The sequence below is a fragment of the Podarcis vaucheri genome (assembly GCF_965113315.1).
Source record: "Podarcis vaucheri genome assembly, chromosome: 16".
Classification (NCBI taxonomy): domain Eukaryota; kingdom Metazoa; phylum Chordata; class Lepidosauria; order Squamata; family Lacertidae; genus Podarcis; species Podarcis vaucheri.
Genome location: NC_138754.1, coordinates 17,206,073 through 17,229,837, shown reverse-complemented (window position 1 = coordinate 17,229,837; position 23,765 = coordinate 17,206,073). Strand labels below are relative to the sequence as shown.

The window sequence follows — 23,765 nt, the reverse complement described above, 5'->3', positions numbered from 1 at the left end:
AATCCATTGGTTCAAGTCCTAGACTCCAGAGCAAGAGAAAACAAGATTGCTCCATCTTCCATGTGACAGCCCTTCAGATATCTGAATATGGCTATTATATCTCCTCTCAGCCTTCTCCTCGCCAAGCTAAACATACCCAGCTCCCTCAACCGTTCCTCACAAGGCTTGGTTTCCAGACCCTTGATCATCTTGGTTGCCTTCCTCTGCACATGTTCCAGCTTGTCAATATCCTCCTTACGTTGTGGTTCCCAGAACTGGACACAGTACTCCAGGTGTGGCCTGAGCAAGGCGGAATAGAGCCGGACTCTGACTTCCCCTGATCGGGACACTATACGTCCAGGCTCTCCAAGTGTCCCTATGTTCCAGGGACAGCCCTGGATTTCCAGAAGCCATCCCGGTTTCTGATTTGATCCCAGAATGTCCCACTTTTCCTTAGGATGTCTCTGTTTTCATTGGAGAAATGTTGGAGGGTATGGAGTTATGCGACCCCTGAACCAAGGAGACAAGTAACTACACAACCTTTAGAAGGTATCTGAAGGCAGCCCTGTATAAGGAAGTTATTTTGATGTTTAATGTTTCATTTTGTTTTTATACATGTTGGAAGCCGCCCAGAGTGGCTGGGGCAACCCAGTCATATGGTCAGGATATAAATAATAAGATTACTATCATCATCATCATTATGATGGAAGAGAATGTCCCTATTTTCATCAGTGAAATGTTGGAGGCTGTTGATGCAGCCTGCTAACAATTCTCAGCCCCCTAAAGAAACTACAGTTCCCAAGATTCTTTGGGGGAAAGAAGCCATCACTGTTTAAAGTGGTATCGCAGCGCTTTAAATGCTTGGTGTGAATGTGGCTTTTGCTCAGGCTCTCATGTTCGTTTGGAGCATTCAAATGTGGCTTATTCCACCCAAAGTGATTCCTCCCTTCTCCCTAGTTGGAGCAGAGGATGGCGGGGTTGGTGGACCCAGGCCTGACTCAGCACAAGGCGCAGCGTCACAGGCTGCCTCTACCCTGAGCTGGCGGTTGCGCTGATTTAACTTTATTACATCCCCCCCCCCATGGGCACTTCTCCTATAAACACGCAGAGATATCAGGGCAGGCGGCGCACATTTTGCTGACATACAAAAGGCTGCTTTGGGGAGCCAGCTGAACTTGTTTGGCTCCTCTCCTTCTGCTCCCCCCACCCCTGCCGCACCGCCTCCCTTTATTCCTTTTGGTTTCCTTTCTGATGTTGTTAACAGCTTCCTTGTTTGCTGCCCGGCCACAGTTACACTTCCTTGCCTAGCTAGTATTTCGGAACCCTGAGCCTTCTTTGCAGAAAATATCAGGTGCACTCCGCTTGCTGGGAGTCACCACAACCAGGTACCATCAACAGGCAGGGTGGGGCATTTGCTGGGGGCCGGAGACTGCTAAAGACCCCACAATTGATCCTTTGCCTTCAGCTTCCCTTCTCATCAGCTGTGGTTCCTGCATTGCAAGGAGTTGGTCTAGATGACACTCAGGGTCCCTTCCAACTCTAGAATTCTATGATTCTAATGCACGTGTGTCTGAGTTCTGAACACCTGCCTTTTCCAGCTTGAAAGGTTTTCCTCCCTCTCTCATAACAGTAGAATTTGTGGGCATTTGATCAATGACACTGAGTGTTGGAGGGTTCAGGAAAGATAAAAAGAAAGTACAGTGGTACCTCGGGTTATAGGCGCTTCAGGTTACAGACTCCACTAACCCAGAAATAGTACCTCGGGTTAAGAACTTTGCTTCAGGATGAGAACAGAAATTGCGCTGCGGCGGCAGCAGAAGGCCCCATTAGCTAAAGTGGTACCTCAGGTTAAGAACATCTTCAGATTGAGAACGGACCTCCAGAATGTATTAAGTTCTTAACCCAACGTACCACTGTACTTAACCCAGCGTACCACAGTGCATTGTTAAACTGTAGAACTTGCTTCCACAGGAGGTAGTGATGATGGCCACCAACCTGGATAGCTTTAAAAGAAGATTGGACAGATTCATGGAGGATAAGGCTATCCATGGATACTAGCCATTATGGCAATGTTCTGCCTCCACGGTCAGAGGCAGAAATGCTCCTGAATGCCAGTTGCTCGAGAACTCGGATGATCTTGTCCTCCAGTCCTGCTTGTGGGGTTTCCCACTGGGGCATCTGATTGGCCACTGTGAGAACAGGATGCTGCACTAGATGGGCCATTGGCCTGATCCAGCAGCCTCTTCTGATGTCCTTATGAACCTGTACACCAATTGGATCATCCTGGAGGCCCTGCTTCAGGTCCCTTTACCTTCAGAACCTAGACGGTTGGAGAACAGGGTCTTTTCTGTGGTGGGGCTGCATTTTCTTAAATTTAGAGTTTTATCTAGAAGCTGAGAAATTTTTACTTTTATTTTTACAGGCTTCCCTAGGAGGATGAGTGGGCAGTTAGCTGCTTTCGTTTACTGAGAACTATTTTATATGGTTTTTAACTTGTATTTTTATTGCTGTATACTGCTGTGGTGTTTTGTAACGTTTTAGTGGCTTATAAGTATTCCAAATAAAGATAAAATAAAAAATAGGCGCAATCCCTCCACAGAGACGTTTCTTTGGTCCCTATCATTGTTGAAGCACCAGGCACAAACAGTTTTATTTTATGATGCCTTTGGTACAAGTTCTGCTCCAGAGCCTGAGTCTGCAGTGACTTATTTGTTGCATTTACTGTATACCCCACCTTCTTCTCCAATGAGTGGCACATGTGTTTCTCCCCTTCCCTCATTTAATCCCTACAACAACCCTGTGAGGTAAGTTACACTGAGAGGCAACGGCTGGCCTAAGGTTGACCAGTGAGCTTCATGGTGGCCGAGTAGGAATTCGAACTGTGGTCTCCCAGGTCCTGGTCTAACCATTACACCGCACTGTCTCTCACTGGTTCTTGGCTGCTGTTTGACTGTATTTGGTGCAGTTTATGTAGTTTGCAGCAGTTGACTTCGTTGTTTGGTGTGTAAACTGCTCTGAACGTTGACACGCAATAGCCTCTCGTCGATTGGAAAGCCAAAAGCCTGACTGCCCTTTAGATTGAAGATGTGTTTGGAATACACAATTGTCCTACTGACCGGATGTTATCAACAGTTCAGAATATCCGTCAGTAGCTGATAGGTGTGTGTGGAGTGGCAGGCTGCACATGACCTTAGTAGTATTCATGCGCATGTGTTTACATGCTCAAGACAAGAGATGGCTGTCCAATCGGCTACTCAGAGATTTGACTTCTAGAGACCCAGAGAACCTGGAATTCTCCGAAGGGCAGGAGCACAGGGGCATTGGAAGCTGCCTTATACTGAGTCAGGCCATCATTGGTCCATTTAGCTCAGCATTGTCTACACTGATTGGCCCCAGCTGCCCAGCGTTTCTGACCAAGAGTCTGTCTCAGTCCATATCAAACAGCAATATTTCTCCAGCAGCTACAGGATACCTGTGGATTGTGGCTAATGTCGTGTGTACTTGGTTTAGAATCTTACAGTTGAAAGGTATCCCCAAAATTGCTTTCATTTCAAAACAATTAATTACTGACTGGCGGGGAGAGTTTTACAGTGCTCCGTGGGCCCTTAACTGTCTCAGATAAATGCACAGCCCTAATGTACATCACTAAATAAAATCCGAGCAAACACCCAGCTGCCCAGATTTTCTCCCAAATCTCCGGGGGTCCCAGAAGTGCTTCCCAGCAACTGCCCCACCCTTCCAGTCCCCACCGCCAAACCATGGACTAGGAAGGGCACACACAAGTGACAGGGTTGTGAGGCACTTTGTAAATTAAAAGGGCAGGGACATCAATGCTGAATAGGTGTGGTGGAGTGTGGATGAGAGGCATTACGTCAGTAGCGTTAATTCTCCTTAAGACCAGGCTTGACGTTCATTAAGGAGGGGGGCGGTATTGTTTTCAGGGCCCCAGCTTCTATTGTTCTGGCCCATACATTTTTAAAAACCCACTGAAGCTCTTTGTGTGTGTGTGTGTGTCTATTTCAGAAAGAGAAATATTTGTGGAATCTGATTGAGCCAAATACAAACCCGCCAAGATACAACAGAGAAAGTGTATAAAGAAAAGTTCCCCTCACTTTCTTATAACACTATAATTCGTGGACATCCAACGAAGCTGATCGTTGGAAGATTCAGGACAAATAAAAGGAAGGACGTCTTCACACAGGGCACAGTTAAACTATGGAAATTGCTCTCGCAGGAGCCACCAATTTGGATGGCTTGGAAAGAGGATTAGATCGGTCAGAGGCGGAAATGCATCTGAATACCAGGTGCTGGAGGCTTGTGTCCTGCCCATTGGGGCATCTGTTTGGCCACTGTGATAGCAGGATACTGACCTAGATGAGCCGCTGGCCTCATTCAGCAGACTCCTCCTATGTTCCTATGCTCTTAGGTTGCACTGCAGAGATAAGTCTTCTGTGCTGTGATTATCTTGTGCTCGCAGGGACCCTGGGTTATTTTTTAAAAAAATTAAGTAAATGATGGAGCGTCACCAAACCACATGAAAATGGTTCCCTCCCCCCCCCCCACCTCCAGCATAAAACCTTCCAGCAAGACAGCCAAGATTTCTGCACTCTTTTCCGCCCCCCTACTGTGTGTTTTTCAGGATTTGGGAGCAGAGGGGTGGCAGGATGGGGAGGGGGGCTCACTTGAGACAAACCGGTGAGTTCATCCTCTCTTCCAAACCACCTACCCACCCGCCGCGCCAATGCCTGCATTGTGTGCCCTCTGACGATGAGTCAATGGAATTGGGGATTTAGAGGGCTTAAGTCTCATAATTAATGTAAACTTTGCCTCAAACGGTTGGCAGTCACCGTGCCCCCCTTTCCTGGGGGTTTTCTAAGCTTCACTCTATTGTTTTCTGGTCCTTCCCAAGAGGCCTTGCTCCCTTCTCCCCACCTCACTTATTTCCAGCTGGCGCTCGGGGCTGCTGCGATAAAACTGATATCAGATACAGCTTTTCAGGCTCTCTGTGCCTGCTGGGGCAACATGTACTTCCCCCAAAGAATAGAGACAAATGTAAGGCCCAACACTTATGTATGAATGGTCAGATGGGGACAGAGGGCCCCTGGCTTGACAGCAGTTGATGTGAAAAGCATCCAGGGGTCTTTGTAGACCGTAGGCTTAACATGAGTCAACAGTGTCCAAAGCTTGGGACACTACATCAAAGGCTCAAGATGAATAATAAGTATATTAATAAATTGGCAGTTCTCACAACAGAGGGGTTAAGGAGTGGCGACTGGCGCCTTTGCATTTATGCATATATGATCTGGAGTGAGGGGTGAGCAAATAAGGTGGCCATGTTTGCTGCCTACTATACTGCTGGAACAAGATGATGAAGCTTCTGGAAATCAAGCCTTATGAGGAACCGTTGAGGGAATTGGGTATGTTCATCCTGGTGAGGAGGAGGCTGACTTGAAGACCTGAAGGGCTGTCACATGGAGGATGGAGCAAGCTTGTTTTCTGCTGCTCCAGAGGGTAGGACCCAAACCAAAGGATTCAAATGACAAGAAAGATTTCCACTTAATATTAGGAAGAACTTCATGATGCTAAGAGCTGTTCGACAGTGGAACCGACTCCCTGGGAAGGTGATAGACTCTTCTTCCTTGGAGGTTTTAAAGCAGAGGTTGGATGCCCATCTGCTAGGGGTTCTTTAGCTGTGATTCCTACATTGCAGGAGGGTTGGACTAGATGACTCTTGGTGTCCCTTCCAGCTCTACAGTTCAATGAATTCTGGGAGCTGTCCTTTGTTTAAGGGTGCTGAGGCCCCTGTTACCCTCCAAGAGCTTGAATTCTCTTAAGAGGTTTAACGGTCTGTCCTTCTTCCCAGGGAACTCTGGGAATTGTCTTTTGTACAGCAGGCAATGGGTTCATGCTGAAAACCTGTGCCTACCTGCCACTTAAAGACCCTGGTCTGGACCCTGAAGAATGAGTATGCTGGCAACTCTCTGTAAAGAAGGGCAACAAGGCATCCTACAGTTTGGGGGGAAATGGGGAGAATGGATTTACTTGGCTTAAAGACCTCCCCCCCAAAAGAAAACCATCCCAGGGACTATCTTTAGTCCAGGTTGGAGCATATGGGGCACTTATTGGAAGATCAGGGCTGGAGAGCCCAGGATCATATCTCTGTGTGTGTTTTTGTGCAGAGGATGGCAGTTCGCCAGCTGTAGGAGAAGCATGGAGCTGTGAGAGTCATTACAGCAAATATAAGAACAGAAGATCAGACCTGCTGGATCAGACCAAAGGCTTAACTAGTCTAGCATCCTGTTTCCTACTGGGGCAGTGAAGGCTGGTGCCCATTAGGATGGGTGACGTGGAAGGCAGAGCCAGAAAGCTGGAGGCAGAGCCAGCTAGTCCTGGTTTTTGTCCCCATCCTCCTCCAATTCCCTGCTGAGTTCTAGGAGGGCAACACCGAGACCTTAAATGCCACATTTGCACCATATGTTTAAAGCACTATGTTCCCACTTTAAGCAGTCATGGCTTCCTGCAAAGAATTCTGGGAGCTGTAGGGTGCTGAGAGTTGCTGGAGGCCCCTATTCCCCTTGCAGAACCAATCTCTCTTCCCAGGAAATTCTAGGAATTGTAGCTGTGGTTGGGGAATTCAGGGTGTGTGTGTCTCCTAACACCTCTCAGCACCCTTGAGCAAATTACAACAGCAACAGCAACACTATTGGCAACCTCCTGATCAGTTCTGACCTCATCAATGCAAATGTGACGTTAGGATGTGATCATTTAACACGTATTTGCACTGAACCACATGTGCCATTTAATGCCATAGAAGATTTTGATGTTTTTTATAAGCTTGTTTTGTAATTATCACCCCGAATAACTGGATGTCACCAGCAAACTTATCCACCTTATTGCTCACCCCTCACTCCAGATCATATATGCTTAAATTCAAAAGCCCCAGTCTCCACTCTGTTGCAAGAACTGCCAGTTAACAATTATACTTATTATTCGCCTTGAGCCTTTGATGCAGTGTCCCAAGCTTTGAATATGCGCCCCCATTACAACAGCCCCGTAGTGTAGGGCCAGTAATGCTAGGTGGAAGCCAGAATGGTGCCTGAATAGGGTGCTTCAGACTTCTCACTCGACTCCCCCCAACCCATGACAAGCAAAAACACCATGCAGAAGCCCAATTATGGAGACTTACCTCAGTTGCATATGCAAAACCCAGGGTTTCATAGGCTCCAACTGTCCCAGTTTACAATTCCTGTTTTCTTCTACCTTCCCCAGGGAAATTATTACGTCTTGTATTGTCCTAATTTCTGCCTTTGGGGATTGCTTTATGTGAAAAGTTGATTAGTTGCTAGTGTGGTCATTCGGCTCATCCTCGTAGATAGGTGGATTCATTATGTCTCTCTAATGTGCATCCGTGTTTTGAAATGCATGAGTGCTAAAGGCGCCAGGCAATGCACACCCGTTCAACTGCTGTGGGAGGCTTTGAAAGAGTCATAACTTACTGTAGGGCAATTATTTCCATAGCAGCCTTCCCCAACTTGGTGCTCTCCAGATGTTTTGGACTCCAACTCCCATCAGCCCCCAGCCAGTGTGACCATTTTGGACCACAACTCCCATCAACCACCACAGCCATTTTATGTCCATCGCCTAGCTTTTCAGTCAGTGGAGGAAACAGAAGGACACAGTACAGAGTCTTCAAGAATAACTCTGTTCCCATGTCTACAAGTGAACAATTAATGTTCATGACAGGGAGGAAATTATTACTCATTCCATCAGTCAGTTTCTGTCCCACACCATCATATAGGTCTAGTTACAATACAAAAAACACATCACCATCAAAAAAATAGCAATTAGAACTGTGTGTTCCAGTTCAAAACTGTATTTTCACAGCAGGCTGCTGAATCTCAGAGCCCTCAAGAACCTTGGGCAAAGAGATGTTGTCTCCAAACTGTGCTGAAAGATAGGCACTGGATTCAGCTCCGACTGGCAGCAGCACCCAGCCTGACCCTACAGGATGCAGGGAGGACGTTGACTTTAAGATGGAATTAGACAAATCCATGGAGGACAGGCTTTTTAGTGCCTTGTGAGCCGTCATTGAGCTTCCATGTTCAATAGCAGTGTATCCCTGAACACCAGTAGTTGAGGATCAACCCTAGGGGTGGGCTCTATTGCCTTGATGGTCTGCTTGTAGGCTTCCTCGGGGCTTTTGAGTGGGAAGGAATTGCTGGGATAGACGGACCTCTGGTCTGATCCAGCAAGGATGCTCTTATGTCCTTATGGTAGTGCTCATGTGAACAGTCCCTGCTTGTGTGGCGAAACCAATGTGCACAGTGAACACCCAGGGGTGGTGTGGCCTGCTGCTTTCCACCTCACCTGGTCTTGTGTATCAACTTTACACTGGTGGTCACATGAATGGGGCTGATGCATGATAGTATATGGTTTGAGGCACAGGATGTGGTCTGTAGTGCGGGTGTACAATGCCCACAAAATGGTTCTGTGGTCAGAGAAATGTTGAAGAACATTAAAGTTTGTGTGGTGTAGAATTTAGAGCATGGTGCAGAATTTTGAAGCACTGGGAGAAGCCTGCAGCTGTGCCCCAAGGGATGTCCCTCCTGTGACTCTTCCTCCCTGAGGACTTTGTTATCGTGTTGAGGCAACGGTGCCTCTCCCACTCCATTGCGGTTCCTGGATCCCAAATGTGGCGTCTGGGATCAGCTAAACCCTTAAAACGACGGGCTTAGTCCCGGCAGGGCTGGGAAGCCTCAGATAAGACCGGGGATTTGGGTTGTGCAGGTAATGGCAGGTGCCGTGCTCAACTCTTGCCTCCATCTTGCCAGCTGTACCCCCCGGCGGGTATTCCCCCTGGGCTGTGGCAGGCCTCAGAGGGTGCAGAAAGGGGTGAGGAGTTGGAGAGGGCTCTCTTGGAAGGGAATAAAGCCCACCTAAGCAGATTGGGGCCTGGCGTGGGGCTTGAAGGTTGTGGGGTGGTACAAGGGACAAGGCCCAATTCTCACTGAGGTGCCTGACCTATGTGAGGGACGTTGTGGCTCAGTGACTACCTCCCAAAGTGGAGGAAGAGCATAGCCATTGTGGCTAATAGCCCTTAGCCTCCTTTAAGGTGCCACCAAAAGACTGAGGTAAAAATGTAAAGGAATCTTATTGCTGTGTGTTTGAGACACTGGGTTGCAAAATTATCTTGTCCTTCCTCCAGTTTTTCCTCTCTGTTCTTGTTTACGGTGCCAGCACCAGGGCTGAGGAGTCAGGAGTTCTGGTGGCAGCTGGCGAGTCTTGGCTGTGCCAAAATGCAGTGTCCCAGAAGTTCTATTATGATATTGCATTGTGCATTTTTAAAAAGCCGTCAAGGCTGGGGTTGCCAGGTCAGGAGCATCCCAGACGCTGAGGTTTCCCAAACCCTGGAGATGGTGATAATTTTGGAGAGGGGAGAAGAGGAAGGCAGACCCCCCCCCCCCCGAGCATTTGTGCCATAATTTGTGCACATGAATACACACACACATCCTTGCCTGCCTGGATATTCAATCTCAGCAAACCTGGGACTCAGCTACATTAGTTTTGGGGGTTTTTTAAAGCGTTTTAAATGTGTTATAGCACTGTGAGACCAGATGGCACTGTGGAGTTCCGTCTTTCGGCAACGTGATTCCCCATTATAAAGTTTACAACTGTGTTTTCCAGAAACATTTTTTTAATGTGCCTAGATCCAGCCCTGGAGACTTCAGGTCAGACCTGGAAGTCTGGCAACCCTAACTGCGGCTCTCACAAATATATGGGGCATTGCAAAAATAAAAATAAAAGTGGAAAACTAATATGGTAGCCGCAACAGCGACTGCTGGGGGACTGGAGTGGAGACCCCATTGACTCTGGAGAGAGCCTGCCTTAGCCTTGCACATTTCATTATTGTGCAGAAGCCTAGCAAGGGAGAACCTTCCAAAGGATATAAAATGGTCATGGTTACATCACATTCCTTATGCCTGTGGCTTGCTAGGCAAGTTCAGCAACCGGCATGGAATTTGTCATTCTGAAAGCCACAGCTTTCATTAAAAACAAACCCACGCCGCTTGTCCTCATGATTGCTGAGATTACTTTGAAATTGTGCTGGCTGTGTACAAAAAACTCAAATTAGGAATGAAAGTAGACATTTGTGATATTGTGGAGAGGCAGGGAACTTTTCTGCCTCACATATAGTGCTGGAACTCAGGGTTAGCAAATGATTACAAATTGTTTGGCAATGGGTTCAGGACTGGGCGAAAGAAAGTGGCTTGTTCACAATGAACTCATGTGTTGCATTGCCACAAGATGCAGTGATGTGGCTTATAGCTTTGAGGTCTTTTTAAATGGCGTAGCAAAAATCCATGGAGGACAGGTCTGTGTTAATGACTGTGAGAGATAAAGGGCACCTCTTCCAATTTTATACCTTTGAATAAATTCCAGAAACTGGGAACAAACAGCAGTGGGTGTGGCTTCCTGTGAGCTTCCCAGAGTCATAACTTGGCCACTGTACTCTGTGCTCTGGTAACTGCCAGACTGGACTGCTGCAACACGCTCTGTGTGGGGCTGCCCTTGAAGACGACTTGGAAACTTCAATTGGCCAAAATGCAGAGGTCAGATTACTGGTTGGGGTTGCATTTACCAGTAGATCTCATATAAGCCCTGTTTTAAAACAGCTGCACGAGTTGCTCGTTCGTTTCTGGGCCCAACTCAAGGTGCTCGCTTTAGTTTGTACAGCACAGCCCTAAATGGCTCAGACCCCAAATACCTGAAAAACAACCTCCTTCCCTAGAGACCCTCTTGGGTGCTGAGCTTGGCAGAGGGGGGCCCCTTGGTGGTTCCACCACCCTCAGAAGTTTAGGGTGGTGGTGACCTGGGAGAGGGCCTTCTCTGTGGCAGCATAAGCTCAGGAACTCCCTCTCCACAGAGCTGTGTCAGTCACCTTTACTATACAGCTTATGGTTAATGCTGAAGATACACCTCCTTACCCTGACTTTTGATACTTGAGGTGTCTTATGGGTAGCTTAGTCAGTAGAGCAGGGGTCAGCAAACTTTTTCAGCAGGGAGCCAGTCCACTGTCCCTCAGACATTGTGGGGGGCCGGACTATATTTTGGGGAAAAAATATGAACAAATTCCTATGCCCCACAAATAACCCAGAGATGCATTTTAAATAAAAGCACACACAGTTAAGGAGCTGGGCTGTGGGCCCTTGCTTGCCTCAGCCTCCTGGAGCGCCCTGCCTACTGCTCCCTATGCCTCAGACCCTGTCGTGTTTGTGGAGTCAGGGGCCCCTCTGGCTCTGATGATGGGTCCTCCTACTCTGGTTCCTGTGCCCCTCCATCACCCTGAGTCGGGTTTCTTATTTGGACTTGCTCAGCGCTGGTTGGTTTCTTTTCTTTGATTGCCCTCTCTGAACTTGCCGTGCGCGAGATCCGAACTCCAGGGTTTGCAGTGACTCTGTGATATACTGTACTTTTGGCTGGGAGAGACACACAGCATCACCAGCAACTTCACATCACCCCCTAAGAAGAACAAACAAGACATACAAATTGGGCAGGTGTGCTCCTTGTTTGGAGGGGCTCTTGCCTGCTCCTCACCCCCTTGGCATTGCCCTTGGATTAATCTGCCAGTCTTGTGTGTTCTCTCTCTCTCTCTCTCTCTCTCTCTCTCTTTTAAAAAAAGCATTTTTTTTAAAAGTCCTCTTGAAAATTTGCCTGCATTTCAGGTCACCTTTTTTCTATTTAACACATCCTTGCATGCCATCTTGCTTTGTATAGTGGTACCTCAGGTTACATACACTTCAGGTTACATACGTTTCAGGTTACAGACTCCGCTAACGCAGAAATAGTGCTTCAGGTTAAGAACTTTGTTTCAGGATGAGAACAGAAATCGTGCTCCAGTGGCGCGGTGGCAGCAGGAGGCCCCATTAGCTAAAGTGGTGCTTCAGGTTAAGAACAGTTTCAGGTTAAGTACGGACCTCCAGAATGAATTAAGTACTTAACCCGAGGTACCACTGTACACACATTTTTGCAAGCCATTTCCCCCCATATAATGCACTTTTCTAAGTTACTTGCATTTTTAAGCTAATATATATTTCAGCTGATATATGTATTTTTATGCACAATTTCCTCTAACATATACGTTTACGTGGTTGGAGAACTGCATTGCAACATTCAGAGACGTGCGGATTTCGGAGGATAACCCAGTTTCAGTTCATGTATTGTTTTGGAACGTACAAATTAGGTAGGCTGGCATAAAACGCCAATTTTCCTGGTCTCTGTGTTCCCAGCATTCCTTGGCGGTGGCGTGTCTATCTCAACTCTGCTTTGCTGCCCAAGGTAAAATAACTGAGGCTGAAAGTTAGGCCTCACTCCAATGAATGTGGTGGTGGTAAGACAGGGTTAGGATCCTCTTGCTGATCTCTGGGTTACTCAGAGTAGACCAGCAAGTCTCTATGACTCCTTTGCCGTTGGACAACAGGAGCCTCTGCATACTTAACTCATCTGATCCACAGGCAGGATATATATCTATATCTGTATATCTATAGCTATCTAGCTATGAGCCTCAGTCTTCCCCAGCTGTAAAATGGGATCTTAAAATGTGCTGCTGCTGACACAATTTGCTGCAAGCAAAAACAAATTCTGCCATGTCTGGCCTTGTGCTGATCGTATATCTCTCAGCCCTAATCTTCTTCACAGGTAAAATATGACTATGAATTGGTTGCCTCTGACCAGGTCTTTGCGAAGCTCTGCTGCCCATTGTTAAATAATTTTTTATTGGAATCCGTAGCATCTCAGAGATTGACTTCATAGAACTATACAGCTGGAAGGGACTCCAAGAGTCAACTGGTCCAACCTCCTGCAGTGCAGGAATTTGTGTGTATGCGCAAGTTGTCCTGGGTCTATTCTGTTGGTTTTGTTATTTTAGATTTTGTACTTGTTTTAGCATACAGTGGTACCTTGGTTCCTGAATGGCTTAGTTGTTGAACGAATCGGCTCCTGGACATCAGATGCAGCTTCCGCTGCATTTAAGGTCCCCAACCCTAATCGGTTGCCTTCCGATTGGATTTTATTCTGATCCTGATCTGATTTGAGGATGTATTTTAATTGATTGTCTGGTTTTATGTTAATGTATTATACATTTGATGTTAGCCGCTCTGAGCCCGGCTTTGGCTGGGGAGGGCAGGATATAAATAAAATTTATTATTATTATTATTATTATTATTATTATTATTATTATTATTATTATTTGCAGGAAGCTCCTGCAGCCAATCAGAAGCTGTGCCTTGATTTTCGAACCGTTTTGGGAGTCGAACGGACTCCCGGAACGGATTAAGTTCAAGAACCAAGTACCACTGTATTTGTATGCTTAAAACCAACCAGAGAATCTTTTCGTTATTGGGCAGTACAGGTAGCTCGCATCTTGCCTGGAGGTTATATTCTGGGAATAGCGCATAGATGCAAAAATGCACATACTTGAATCACCCCGTTGGAACTGGCCCCACACGAGAAGTCTTACCTTTCAGAGCTAGCGCACCAAATGCGTCTTAACTCCCAACCAAACAAAGCAAAGAGCTTTCAAGCTCTTTGCTTTGCTTACCAGACTCTGGGAGGCTCACCGGAGATTTCACGGGGCTGTCCGAGATGTCGCCAGAGCCTCTCGGAGCCCTGTGAATGAGTCTGAGAGCTTAAAAGCTCTTTCATGCCAGGAAAACGCTGCTCAGAAAAAGCTTTTAAGGTCTCCGCCTTTCGGTGCATTTAATTTGTGTGATTTCAACTGGCCGGCCTTCAACTGCATAAAACTGAAATTGCACAAGCTAAAGACACGTAGGTTGCGAGTTACCTGTATACAGATATTGAAAATAAAACAAAACACCCCAGGCAGTTGTGGCTCATGGGCTTCAGCAGGTAACTGGCTCCATCATTTTGCACCAGGCCCTGTCCACACCTACATTTTATATCTGGCTCAGGTTGTTGGGCCTTATAGGCTCCTAGCAAGAGACCCTGCAAGCCTGAATCTGCCTGCTTCCAATCCTTCCTTAAAAAAACAAAGACAACTAATACAAAACCCCACCTCAAACCTCTGAGGTATGGTAGACATGAGTTCCACAGGTTAATGTTCTGCTTTGCGTGACACTGAATGGGAAGCAACTCTCCACCCCACCCCACTCTTGGCTGATCTCCTGCAGGGGTAGCATCAGCAACAGCAACTGAGCTCCATCCTTGGAGACACGGCACCATCCCAGCCCAGCTGGGCTCCCTGCCCTGCTGCTGCTGCTGCCGCCGCCGCCACTGCCTCGTGCATTCTCCAAGCCCTCGCCCCTTCCCTGCGGGGACAGCCAGCCGGTTTGGCTGGTGCTGCCTGTTCTTGGGCAATTTGTTATGAATCTGTCAGAAAGCTCCAAAACTGCCGAGTGGCTGATACTGGGCGTGTGTGCGAGACGGAGACAGCCGGTGCTTTTGTGTCTGTGTGTGCGTATGCATGATCGGGGCCGCGGAGGTATGTGAGACGGGTGCAGGCGATGCCCATGTGTGTGTGTGAAAGAGAGACAGAGACATTGACAACGAGGCTGTGCTTTTGATTTTTTTAATATTAATTTTATTGAGTACAAATTAGAAAAAAATACAAATATGCAAAAAAAAAAGGAAAATACATGTAACCAAGAGAAAATTAGAAAACATTTTACCTCTTCTCATATTTACAATTATTTACACCTCTACAAAACAATATTCACAATAAAGAAAACAAATGAAAGGTAAAATATAAAAGAAAAGAACAAGAAGATAAAGAAAAGGAAGAAATAAGATCAAGAATGAGAACTTTAAAAGTAGATAAGTATTCACTATACACTGTGCTTTTGATTTTTATAATGCACCACCAAAGGACAGGAGTCAAAAGGGGAGGTTGTCCGATTTATGTGACATGATAGAAGTTCACACAAGTAGGCACGGAACGGAGAAAGTGGATAGAGACAAAAAAAGTGTTTCATCTAATGAAGCTGTGCCCAGTTAAACTGTGGAACTCACTCCCACTGGAGGCAGTCATAGCCACCAACCTACAGTAGTTGGCTTTGAAAGAGGATTCGACAAATTCGCGGAGGAGGATAAGTCGCTCAGTGGCTCCTGGCCAGGATGGCTTATGCTCTGCCTCCACAGTTGGAAGCAGCAATGTTTCTGAATACCAGTTGCTGGAAACTGCAGGAGGGGAAGAGTGCTCTGCTTGCAGGTTTCCTAATAGAGGTGTCTGGCTGGCTGCCATCATAAAAGGATGTTGAACTAGATGGGCCATTATTTGGGGGTAGCCAGCTTGCGATACTGTAAATGGTTTTTAAAAACCCAGTAAAGCACAAGAAGAACTAAAAAGTGAGAATGGCCTCTGTCCTGCTGGTGAAGGGTAGATAGTAATAATAGGACTCCCTTTGGAGACAAAAAGTATGTATTAATGGAGAAACCCACTGAGCAGCTAAAAGTTCTAAACTCCACCCAAAATGCTGACTACTTCATAGAAATATGGCAGCCTTCCATAACTCTTTCAATAGATAATACTACTGTGCGGAATCCACACAGGAGCGACTATGGTTGTTTTTTGCTAACACAGTCATCCTCGTATCATTTCAAGTGGGTGTGATAGGGAAATGTTTCTGTGTTTTTTTTCTTTTCTTTTCTCCTTTCAACTATCATCATAATGCAAAAAAAGATGACTAATGTATTGTAATTCAATAAACATAACATTAAATTAGTAATAAATTAGTAATAGACAGCTTTAGAGCAAGGTTAAGAGAGAAAAAAGCTCATCTGGACATTTGGCCATAGGGCAGTCAGAGTCATTGTGGCCATCTTTGCCCCTGACTCCCCTGGGCCTACCCCTCCGAACAAGTTACTCAGGGTTAGGTAACTATGCCTGCACAGTATCTCTGCTCTGTTAAAATGCAGGTTGTAAGGAGTGGTCAATGTGTAGAATATGGAGTCCTCCTCCCAGCTCCAGGTATTTTAGATCATCTGAATTAAGGCTAGAGATCTGTGCCAGATTACGCAAGAGTTTTCAGAGGAGGCTGCTAGCCACAGTGGCTATGCTCTCCCTCTGCAGTTGGAGACAGAAATGCTTCTGAATACCAGTTGCTGGAAACCACAGGAGTGGAGAGGGCTCTTGTGCTGTGATTGGCTGTGATAAAAGGATGCTGGACTAGATGGGCCTGTGGCCTGATCCAGCTGCAGGGCTGTCCATAGGTTCTGAGGATGAAGGAGAGAAAGGACAGGGAAAGTAACTTTCAGGACAGTGACGTTCTGGAGAGCCAGAGAGGGCGAGAGAAGGGAAGATGGAGGAAACTGAGGCAATGGGAAGATGCAGCAGAGTCAGCTGCCATAGTGGCTTCTGTTACCAGTGAGCAAATTATTCGGACAACACTTTCCACTGCAGGAAACAAGATGCCCCAGGCCAACAAGAAAGGCAGTGGAATTGGATGGGCCATCCTTTGGCCACTGCAAAGGAGAGAGGCTGGCTGCTATCCAGATCAATGCAAAGTACACTTAAGTCCTAGTGCGACAAGTGAGATTTAAGTGAGCTTAGCAGTGCTGGACTGCAGCCTTTGTACATGCTCTCAAGCGAAGGGCAAAGGATGTTAAGTGGAGGTGCCAGCTCCCAACATTTGAGAGAGGCTTAAATCGTGAGATTTTATGCAAATCATGTCATAGGCATTGACTCCCCTTAACAATTACACACACACACACACACACACACACACACACACACACTGCAATCTTAAGCTTACTCAGGAATCAATCCTGCTGAATTTGATGGAATGTAAACCCTATTCAGGTGTTCAGGACGTGGCTTACCTAAACACACACGGATTAGACAAATTCAGGGAGGTTAAGGTTGTCAGTGGCTACTAGCCAGGATGCCTGTGCTGTGTCTCCATGATCAGAGCCAGGGTTAGGCAAATTCATGGAAGAGAGGACTGTTGATGGCTTCTAGCCATGGTGGCTATGCTCTGTCTTCACAGCTGGAGGCAACAATGCTTCTGAATACCAGTTGCTGGAAACAGCAAGAAGGGAGAGTGTTCTTGTGCTGGGAGACTGCTTGCAAATTCCCTACAGGTGTCCGGTGAGAACAGGATGCTGGACTAGATGGGCCGTTGGCCTCATCCAGCAAGCTCTTCTTATTTTCTTATACAAGCATAAGTGTGCTCATGCCATGCCCCACCAAAATCTTGCAAGCAATTAAGTGGTTAAATTACAGGAAGAGCTATATAATGCCATCTGAGCAAACAACCTGTAGTCATCTTCAAATTAACATGGTACTCATTCAGTGTCACTATTTGTGTCTTTTGTTTCTTCATTAAAATTGCCTATCAAATTGTTTTGTTTATTTTTGGAACTTGGTTGAGTCATAATTTGCCGCAAGTGATGCATCGATGTGTTCATGGCATAACTTTTCAGAAACAATGAGATCTGGCGATTTGTAAGTTGGTGGCTTTGGAATGCAGAGCCCATGAACTTCCTTCTTCCTTTCCAGACCCGTGTTAGGCACTGATGAAACTGTCCTTTGCCACCTGGAGTTCCAAGTGCTTCTCTAATCTTTTCAAGTTAATCTTTTCTTAGAATTATATCCTACCTTTTCCTCCAATGAGCTCAAGGTGGCCTACAGACTTCTCCTTCTCTGCATTCTATGCTCACAACAATCCTGTGATGTAGGTTTGGCTGAGAGACCAGGACTGGCCCAAGGTCACCCAGTGAGCTTCAAAACTGAGTGGGGATTCCAACCCTTGTCTCCCAGGTCCTAGTTGGACACTATGCTGGCTGCACCTGTGGAACTGCATACCCGCTTCACTGTGACTAAGGGAGCTGATTCTTGCATCTGGTGTGGATAAGCATATTCCAGGGAAACTCACACCTGTTAGCAACTGCTAGGTTAGAGTACTCTTGTCAAACCTCATTCAGAAGAGGTATGTAAATTCCAATTTAAACAGCAGGCTCCTGATGCAGTTGCAGAGTCTAATCCAATGCCAAAACAAATATTTGGAGATATGATAGGTTTCTCAGTTCTGCTGTGCAGATTTTTGAATACCTTTTCAGTACGCAGTTTTTAGAATTCTTGGTCTCGCCTTGATTTGTTTTATTTTATTTTGGCAATCTTCCAGTATGAAAATCTCATAGGCTTTTAACCATTAGAGCTTAATGACTGATTTGTGTTATTTATCAAATGCTATTAACTTCTCTGTTTATGATCAAATGCTATCTAATGATGTGGCACATACTGACAATAGATCCTGTCATATGGGACATGGGTGGCGCTGTGGTCTAAACCCCTGAGCCTCTTGGGCTTGCCAATTGGAAGGTCGGCGGTTCGAATCCCTGCAATGGGGCGAGCTCCCATTGCTCTGTCCCAGCTCCTGCCAACCTAGCAGTTCAAAAGCACACCAGTGCAAGTAGATCAAAAGGTACCGCTGCAGTAGGAAGGTAAACAGTGTTTCTATGTGCTCTGGCTTCCATCATGGTGTCCCATTGTGCCAGAAGCGGTTTAGTCATGCTGGCCAAATGACCCGGAAAGCTGACTGTGGACAAACACCGGCTCCCTCGACCTGAAAGTGAGATGAGTGCCACAACCCCATAGTCACTTTTGATTGGACTTAACCATCCAGGGGTCCTTTAGATCCGGTCAACTTTAATGTGCTGCAGACTTTAGGGAATCAGTTGAAAGCTAAGCAGGGCTTTGTTAACAAGAAAAGCAGTTGAAAGTGTGCTTGATCATCACTGGTTATTTTTATCTAAAATGTGCAACACGGCATATTGTGTCTATTCCCCTCTCTGTGATGGTGAGACCCAGCACTGGCCCATGTGAACCATAGTGTCTCAGAATAGAGTGTTAGGCAGTTTGGTTTTTCCAGTAAAAAAACACCCTGAAATACAAAGGCCAGTGATTTTATATGGATGCAGAGCTGGGAAACTCTTTCCCTGGGTATCACTATAGTGAAAAACTTAGGTTCTTTGCAAAAGTCAAGAGAGGAAATCCAGTTCAGTTTTAGTCTGGAGGTGTCAACAATAACTGTGAGGGTGTATGACTCTACTGTTTTTGTGTCTGTCTGATGTGAGTGGAGTGGTACCTCGGGTTACATACGCTTCAGGTTACAGACTCCGCTAACCCAGAAATAGTACCTCGGGTTAAGAACTTTGCTTCAGGATGAGAACAGAAATTGTGCTCCAGCGGCAGCAGGAGGCCCCATTAGCTAAAGTGGTGCCTCAGGTTAAGAACAGTTTCAGGTTAAGAACGGACCTCCAGAACAAATTAAGTTCTTAACCCGAGGTACCACTGTACTCATCATAGGACATTCCCCAGAATCCTTTAACATGTAGCAGTTCTCTGGCAAGTGGAAAGCATTCCCGAAACCCACTATTATTACGTAGCCACTGTCTATGCTATGAAATTATGTGCACCCTTGCAAGTCTCTGTAAAGTGCTAAATACCACTGCATGCTGAATATTCAGTTGTGGGTGGGGGAATCAGATGTCATGTATCCAATACTGAAATCATGTATCATCAAATTCTTTTGGAGAACGCCTGCAGCAAGCATAAGGACATAAGAGTCGCCGCTGGATCAGGCCAGAGGCCCATCTAGTGCAGTATCCTGTTATCACAGTGACCAACCAGATGTCCCAATCGGGGTGTGTGTGAGAGAGTGACTTTTTAAAAACTTTGTAAAGAGCAGAACATAGGAAGTGGGCTAAATTCCTTTTTCATTGTTGTGTAGGACTGGCACATTCTACCCTTGAACATGACGAGAAATATGCTCTTACTTTTGGGAAATTGCACCCCTTTTCACCCCGGCTTAGTCTTTCAATAGCCTGGCTCTTGAGAGTAGACAGCTGATTCATTCTGGCTCATGGTCATCAATCCCTGGTGGCTGCTTCATCAAGGCCACTAGAATTTTGCAGTCTTGAACATGGACCGGTTGCTATCATGAAGAGCTTTTTGCATTCCAGAAGTAACTTCTAGGATACAAGGATGCTAGACTGAAGCTGCCTTGGGGCTCATAACTGCTTGGCTGTTGATTTGCTTCCCACCAGCTCAACCTCTACATTTGTAAATAAACAGGTTTTGCTGGTTAAAGCCAAGAGGGTCTTGGTTCTTTCCGTTAAAGGTTAGTTTTACAAATATAATTGGTTGTCAACAGCTGTGAGCTGTCCTGAGATTTGAGGATAAAGGGGGGTATACAGATTTACAATAAACAACAACAGTTCAGAACATAGTTAAAACTGTAGAATTCACTCCTGCAGGAGGCAGTGATGACCACCAACTTAGATGCATTACACAAATCCTGCTTGCAGGTAGAGGCACCTGGCTGGCCAGTGTGAGAACAGGGTACTGGATTAGATGGACCATTGGCCTGATCCAGCAAGGCTACTCTTACGTTCTTACGTGCGCACATTGAAGTGCATTGAAGCATGTATGTGTGAAACCCTTCTGCTGCTTAGAGATTTTCCTTCTAGATACTCTGAACCCTGAAGGACCCTGCTAGCAACTCACACTAAAGAATGCTAAGACATCCTGCCAAATGGATCCCCAGGGACAAAGCACGGGGTGCATTTAGAAGTAGAGAATATTGCATTTGTTTTTCCTGATTGTAATGCTAGTGCTTCCACCCCGTTTTCTAGTGTTCCTTTCACACAACGCCACCTGTTGCTTTATGGGATTATGGCTTTTTGATGGATTTAGCAGAATGCCACGTTAAATTTAATTCACACAATGTGAACACAAAGTGACACAATGACAAATGTCATTGGACAACGTCGCTATACTCTTTCTGAACATGCCTGCTTCTGTTCCCCCATGAAAATGGCAGGAAAGAACTGCATACTAGCATGACCACTCCAAATTTCGTTAGTTTACTTCTGCAGTTTTCTGGGTTCAGGGGACTGCAAATGGATTCCCCCCTGGAATCAAAGAACACAGAAATGAACGCTAAACATGCACTGTTTTCCATTAATTTTCTGGAAATGGCTTTTGCATTGTGTGAAACCTCAAATATAACAGAAATTAACAGTTAGGGAAATACAGTGGTACCTTGGTTCTCAAACGCCTTGGTACTCAAACAACTTGGAACCCAAACAGTGCAAACCTGGAAGTAAGTAAGGTTTGCAAACTTTTTTCGGAAGCCGAACGTGCTCCATTTTGCATGTTACGCTTCCATTTTGAGTGTTACGCTGACAATTTGAGTGTTACCCTGAGGTCTGTTTGTTTTTGCTATTTATTTTGCGTTTTTGTTTTTGCGGCTCTTTTTGTTTTGTTTTTGTGACTGTGTGGAACCCAGTTCAGTTACTGATAGATTGACTGTGTGACTGCAGTACATAGTTTATTGCTTTCATTTTATGGATCAATGGTCTCGTTAGATAGTAAAATTCATGTTAAATTGCTGTTTTGGGGTTGTTTTTAAAAGTGGAACAGATTAATCCATTTTGCATTACTTTCTATGGGAAAGCGCACCTTGGTTTTGGAACACTTTGGTTTTGGAACGGACTTCTGGAACGGATTAAGTTTGAGAACCAAAGTACCACCGTAGAATAAACTGCCATGTGAATGCAGCTAGGGAGGGCGATTTACCAGGGACACGAAACCCAAAATACAAGCTATGCATGGGAAACAAGGACAGTTTGAGCTTGTTAAACGGATAATGTTGCCTGCTGCTCCCTTGACTTCTGCGGCTGTGGGTAGCTCCAGGGTTTGGGACAGCAGCATCCTGGCCTCCCTGTTCGCCCAGGCTTTCCTGTTTCGCTCCTTGTCACAGTGACAAGGTGACAGCAGGGAACCGGGCCTGTTGTTCTGTTTACGGCCATTGTCGCTGCAGCAACAGCCCTCGGAGCAAGGGACACAGCCCCAGCAAGAGGCTGGGTTTGCAACAGCAAGGAAATAAGCAATGTACGAAACCCCAAAGCCGCTGTGGCTTCTCATTGCAAGGCTGGGCACACCCTTGGCTCCGGGTGCAGCTTCCCCAGCCGGTAAAACCTTGGCGGCAGCGGCAGCCTCCTGGAGCAGGAGAAAACAGAGCAGAGAGAAAGTCGGTTTTCGTGACTCACTAGAGGGAGTGAAGTGAGGGGCTTGTGGTGATGGCGGCGGCTTCCCTCGACCCTTTTGTGTCCTCACTGTGCCCTCCTGGAGAAATGTGCACACCCCAGGATAGGGCTTAGAACCCAACTCCCTGGCAGGCCTGCTGTTGTTTTTAATATGCATGGATTTTTCTGCATATGGAGAAGTAGTGTCATAACATAAGAAAATGACCCATCCAGTCCAACATCCTGTTCTCACAGTGGCTGACCAGACTCCTCTGGGCACAAGCACAAGAGCTCTCTAGCCCTATGGCATCCTGTGCATAGCTGTCAATGTTTCCCTTTTTTAAAGGGAAATTCCCTTATTCCGAATAGGGTTCCTCGCAAGAAAAGGGGAAAGTTGACAGCTATGATCCTGTGGCAACTGGTATTCAGAAGCATTGCTGCTTCTGACTGTGGGGGCAGATCATAGCCATCCTGGCTAGTAACCATTGATATCCCTCTCTGCCATGATTTTGTCCCATCCTCTTTTAAAGTCATCCAGGTTGGTGGCCATTGCTGCCTTCACGAGGTAGTTCCATGGTTTAACTACGTGCTGCTTGAAGAAGACATTTCTTTGATTTGTCTTGAATCTTCCTACAGTGTTGCGGGGGGGCATTGTGAATGACTCTTCTCCTGCAGGGCAGAGAGGGCAGGTCTGCCTGACGCCAAGTGCAACAGAGGTGTGTGTGTGTTTGATATCGGTTGCCAGCCATGCAACCAATGGGCCAGTCTTTTGCTCTGACTAAGCTGGTGCAATCTCAGACTCTGTCGACACAAAACTGCTGAGCAGACAGCAGGAGTCTGAGCCGCGTCCCGAAATCTTCTTGCTCCCTGCACACCTCTGTGACTGTCAAAGGGCTCGTGAGAGTCGCCTTCCTAAAGGGCCGCTAGGACACGCCTTAGGGTGCTACTGTTGTGTGCCAAAGGGGCACCTCTGAAAAGGGCCACAGCTGGCTCAATAGAAAAGTTTGCAGGGCGATCTTCCTTTCATTCTCTTTTTGGAAGTGAATTCCACTGATCTGCCGCCACAGCTACAAATCCCAGTCCGCCACTGTGTGATAACTGTGCAAACTTCTGGGCAGGGTAACTGTGCTGGAGGCAGGATCATAAAAAGCTGCAGCGTCAGCAAAACGGGTGAGTCGTATCCAGCGCTGCCGTTTCCAAGCTGGAACAGATTTCTGCTCATGTAGCAGGTCTTCCCTCTCCTCCTCCTCCTCCTCTCCCTGCCCCCACAGGGGAACCCCCTCCCCCCAGGCAAATTTGGGGGGCTTCTTGTGAGACTCTCCAGGGAGGGGAAAGGAAGGGGAAAGTCTTGCAATGCAAGCGAAACTGCACCTATCTCAGGAATTCCGAGCATTTAGAGAGTGCATCAAAGCACTCATCCTTCCCTGCATTATATTGCAATCCCTGCGACAACCCCATAAGCTAGGTCAGAATTGTTGCGCTGATATTGAGTGTTCCTGGGAGAGATTGTGGCCTGCTTCCAGCTGGGCGGGTCCTGTTGCTCTTCTGTTCTAAGCTGCAAGCAGAATTGCAAACACATATGATGTTTGGACCCTGCTCTGTGGGGACCACTACAGTGGGTGGGGCAGAACTACAGTGGGCGGGGCTTTTGTACAGTGGGCGGGGCTTTTGAAAGTTAGGGCACAGCCGCTATAACCCTTGCAGTGGGTACCATTTTATTACTTTTTATTTAAAATAATCAG

The 23,765-nt window shown here is 46.5% G+C and overlaps 1 protein-coding gene across 2 annotated transcripts in view; it reads left to right on the top strand.

Annotated features, from left to right (window-relative positions):
• Nucleotides 1-23,765, top strand: part of NECTIN4 (nectin cell adhesion molecule 4) — an 84,284-nt gene that overhangs the window by 24,037 nt on the left and 36,482 nt on the right. The window contains exon 1 of one of the 2 annotated variants that reach the window (XM_082204297.1): nt 14,440-14,476. The exons of the other annotated variant lie outside the window; for it this stretch is intronic. Within the exon in view, the coding sequence (XP_082060423.1) occupies nt 14,455-14,476 (22 nt within the window). The 5' untranslated portion in view covers nt 14,440-14,454. Of the gene's footprint in view, nt 1-14,439; nt 14,477-23,765 lie in introns of those variants that run through there. 2 annotated transcript variants of the gene reach the window in all.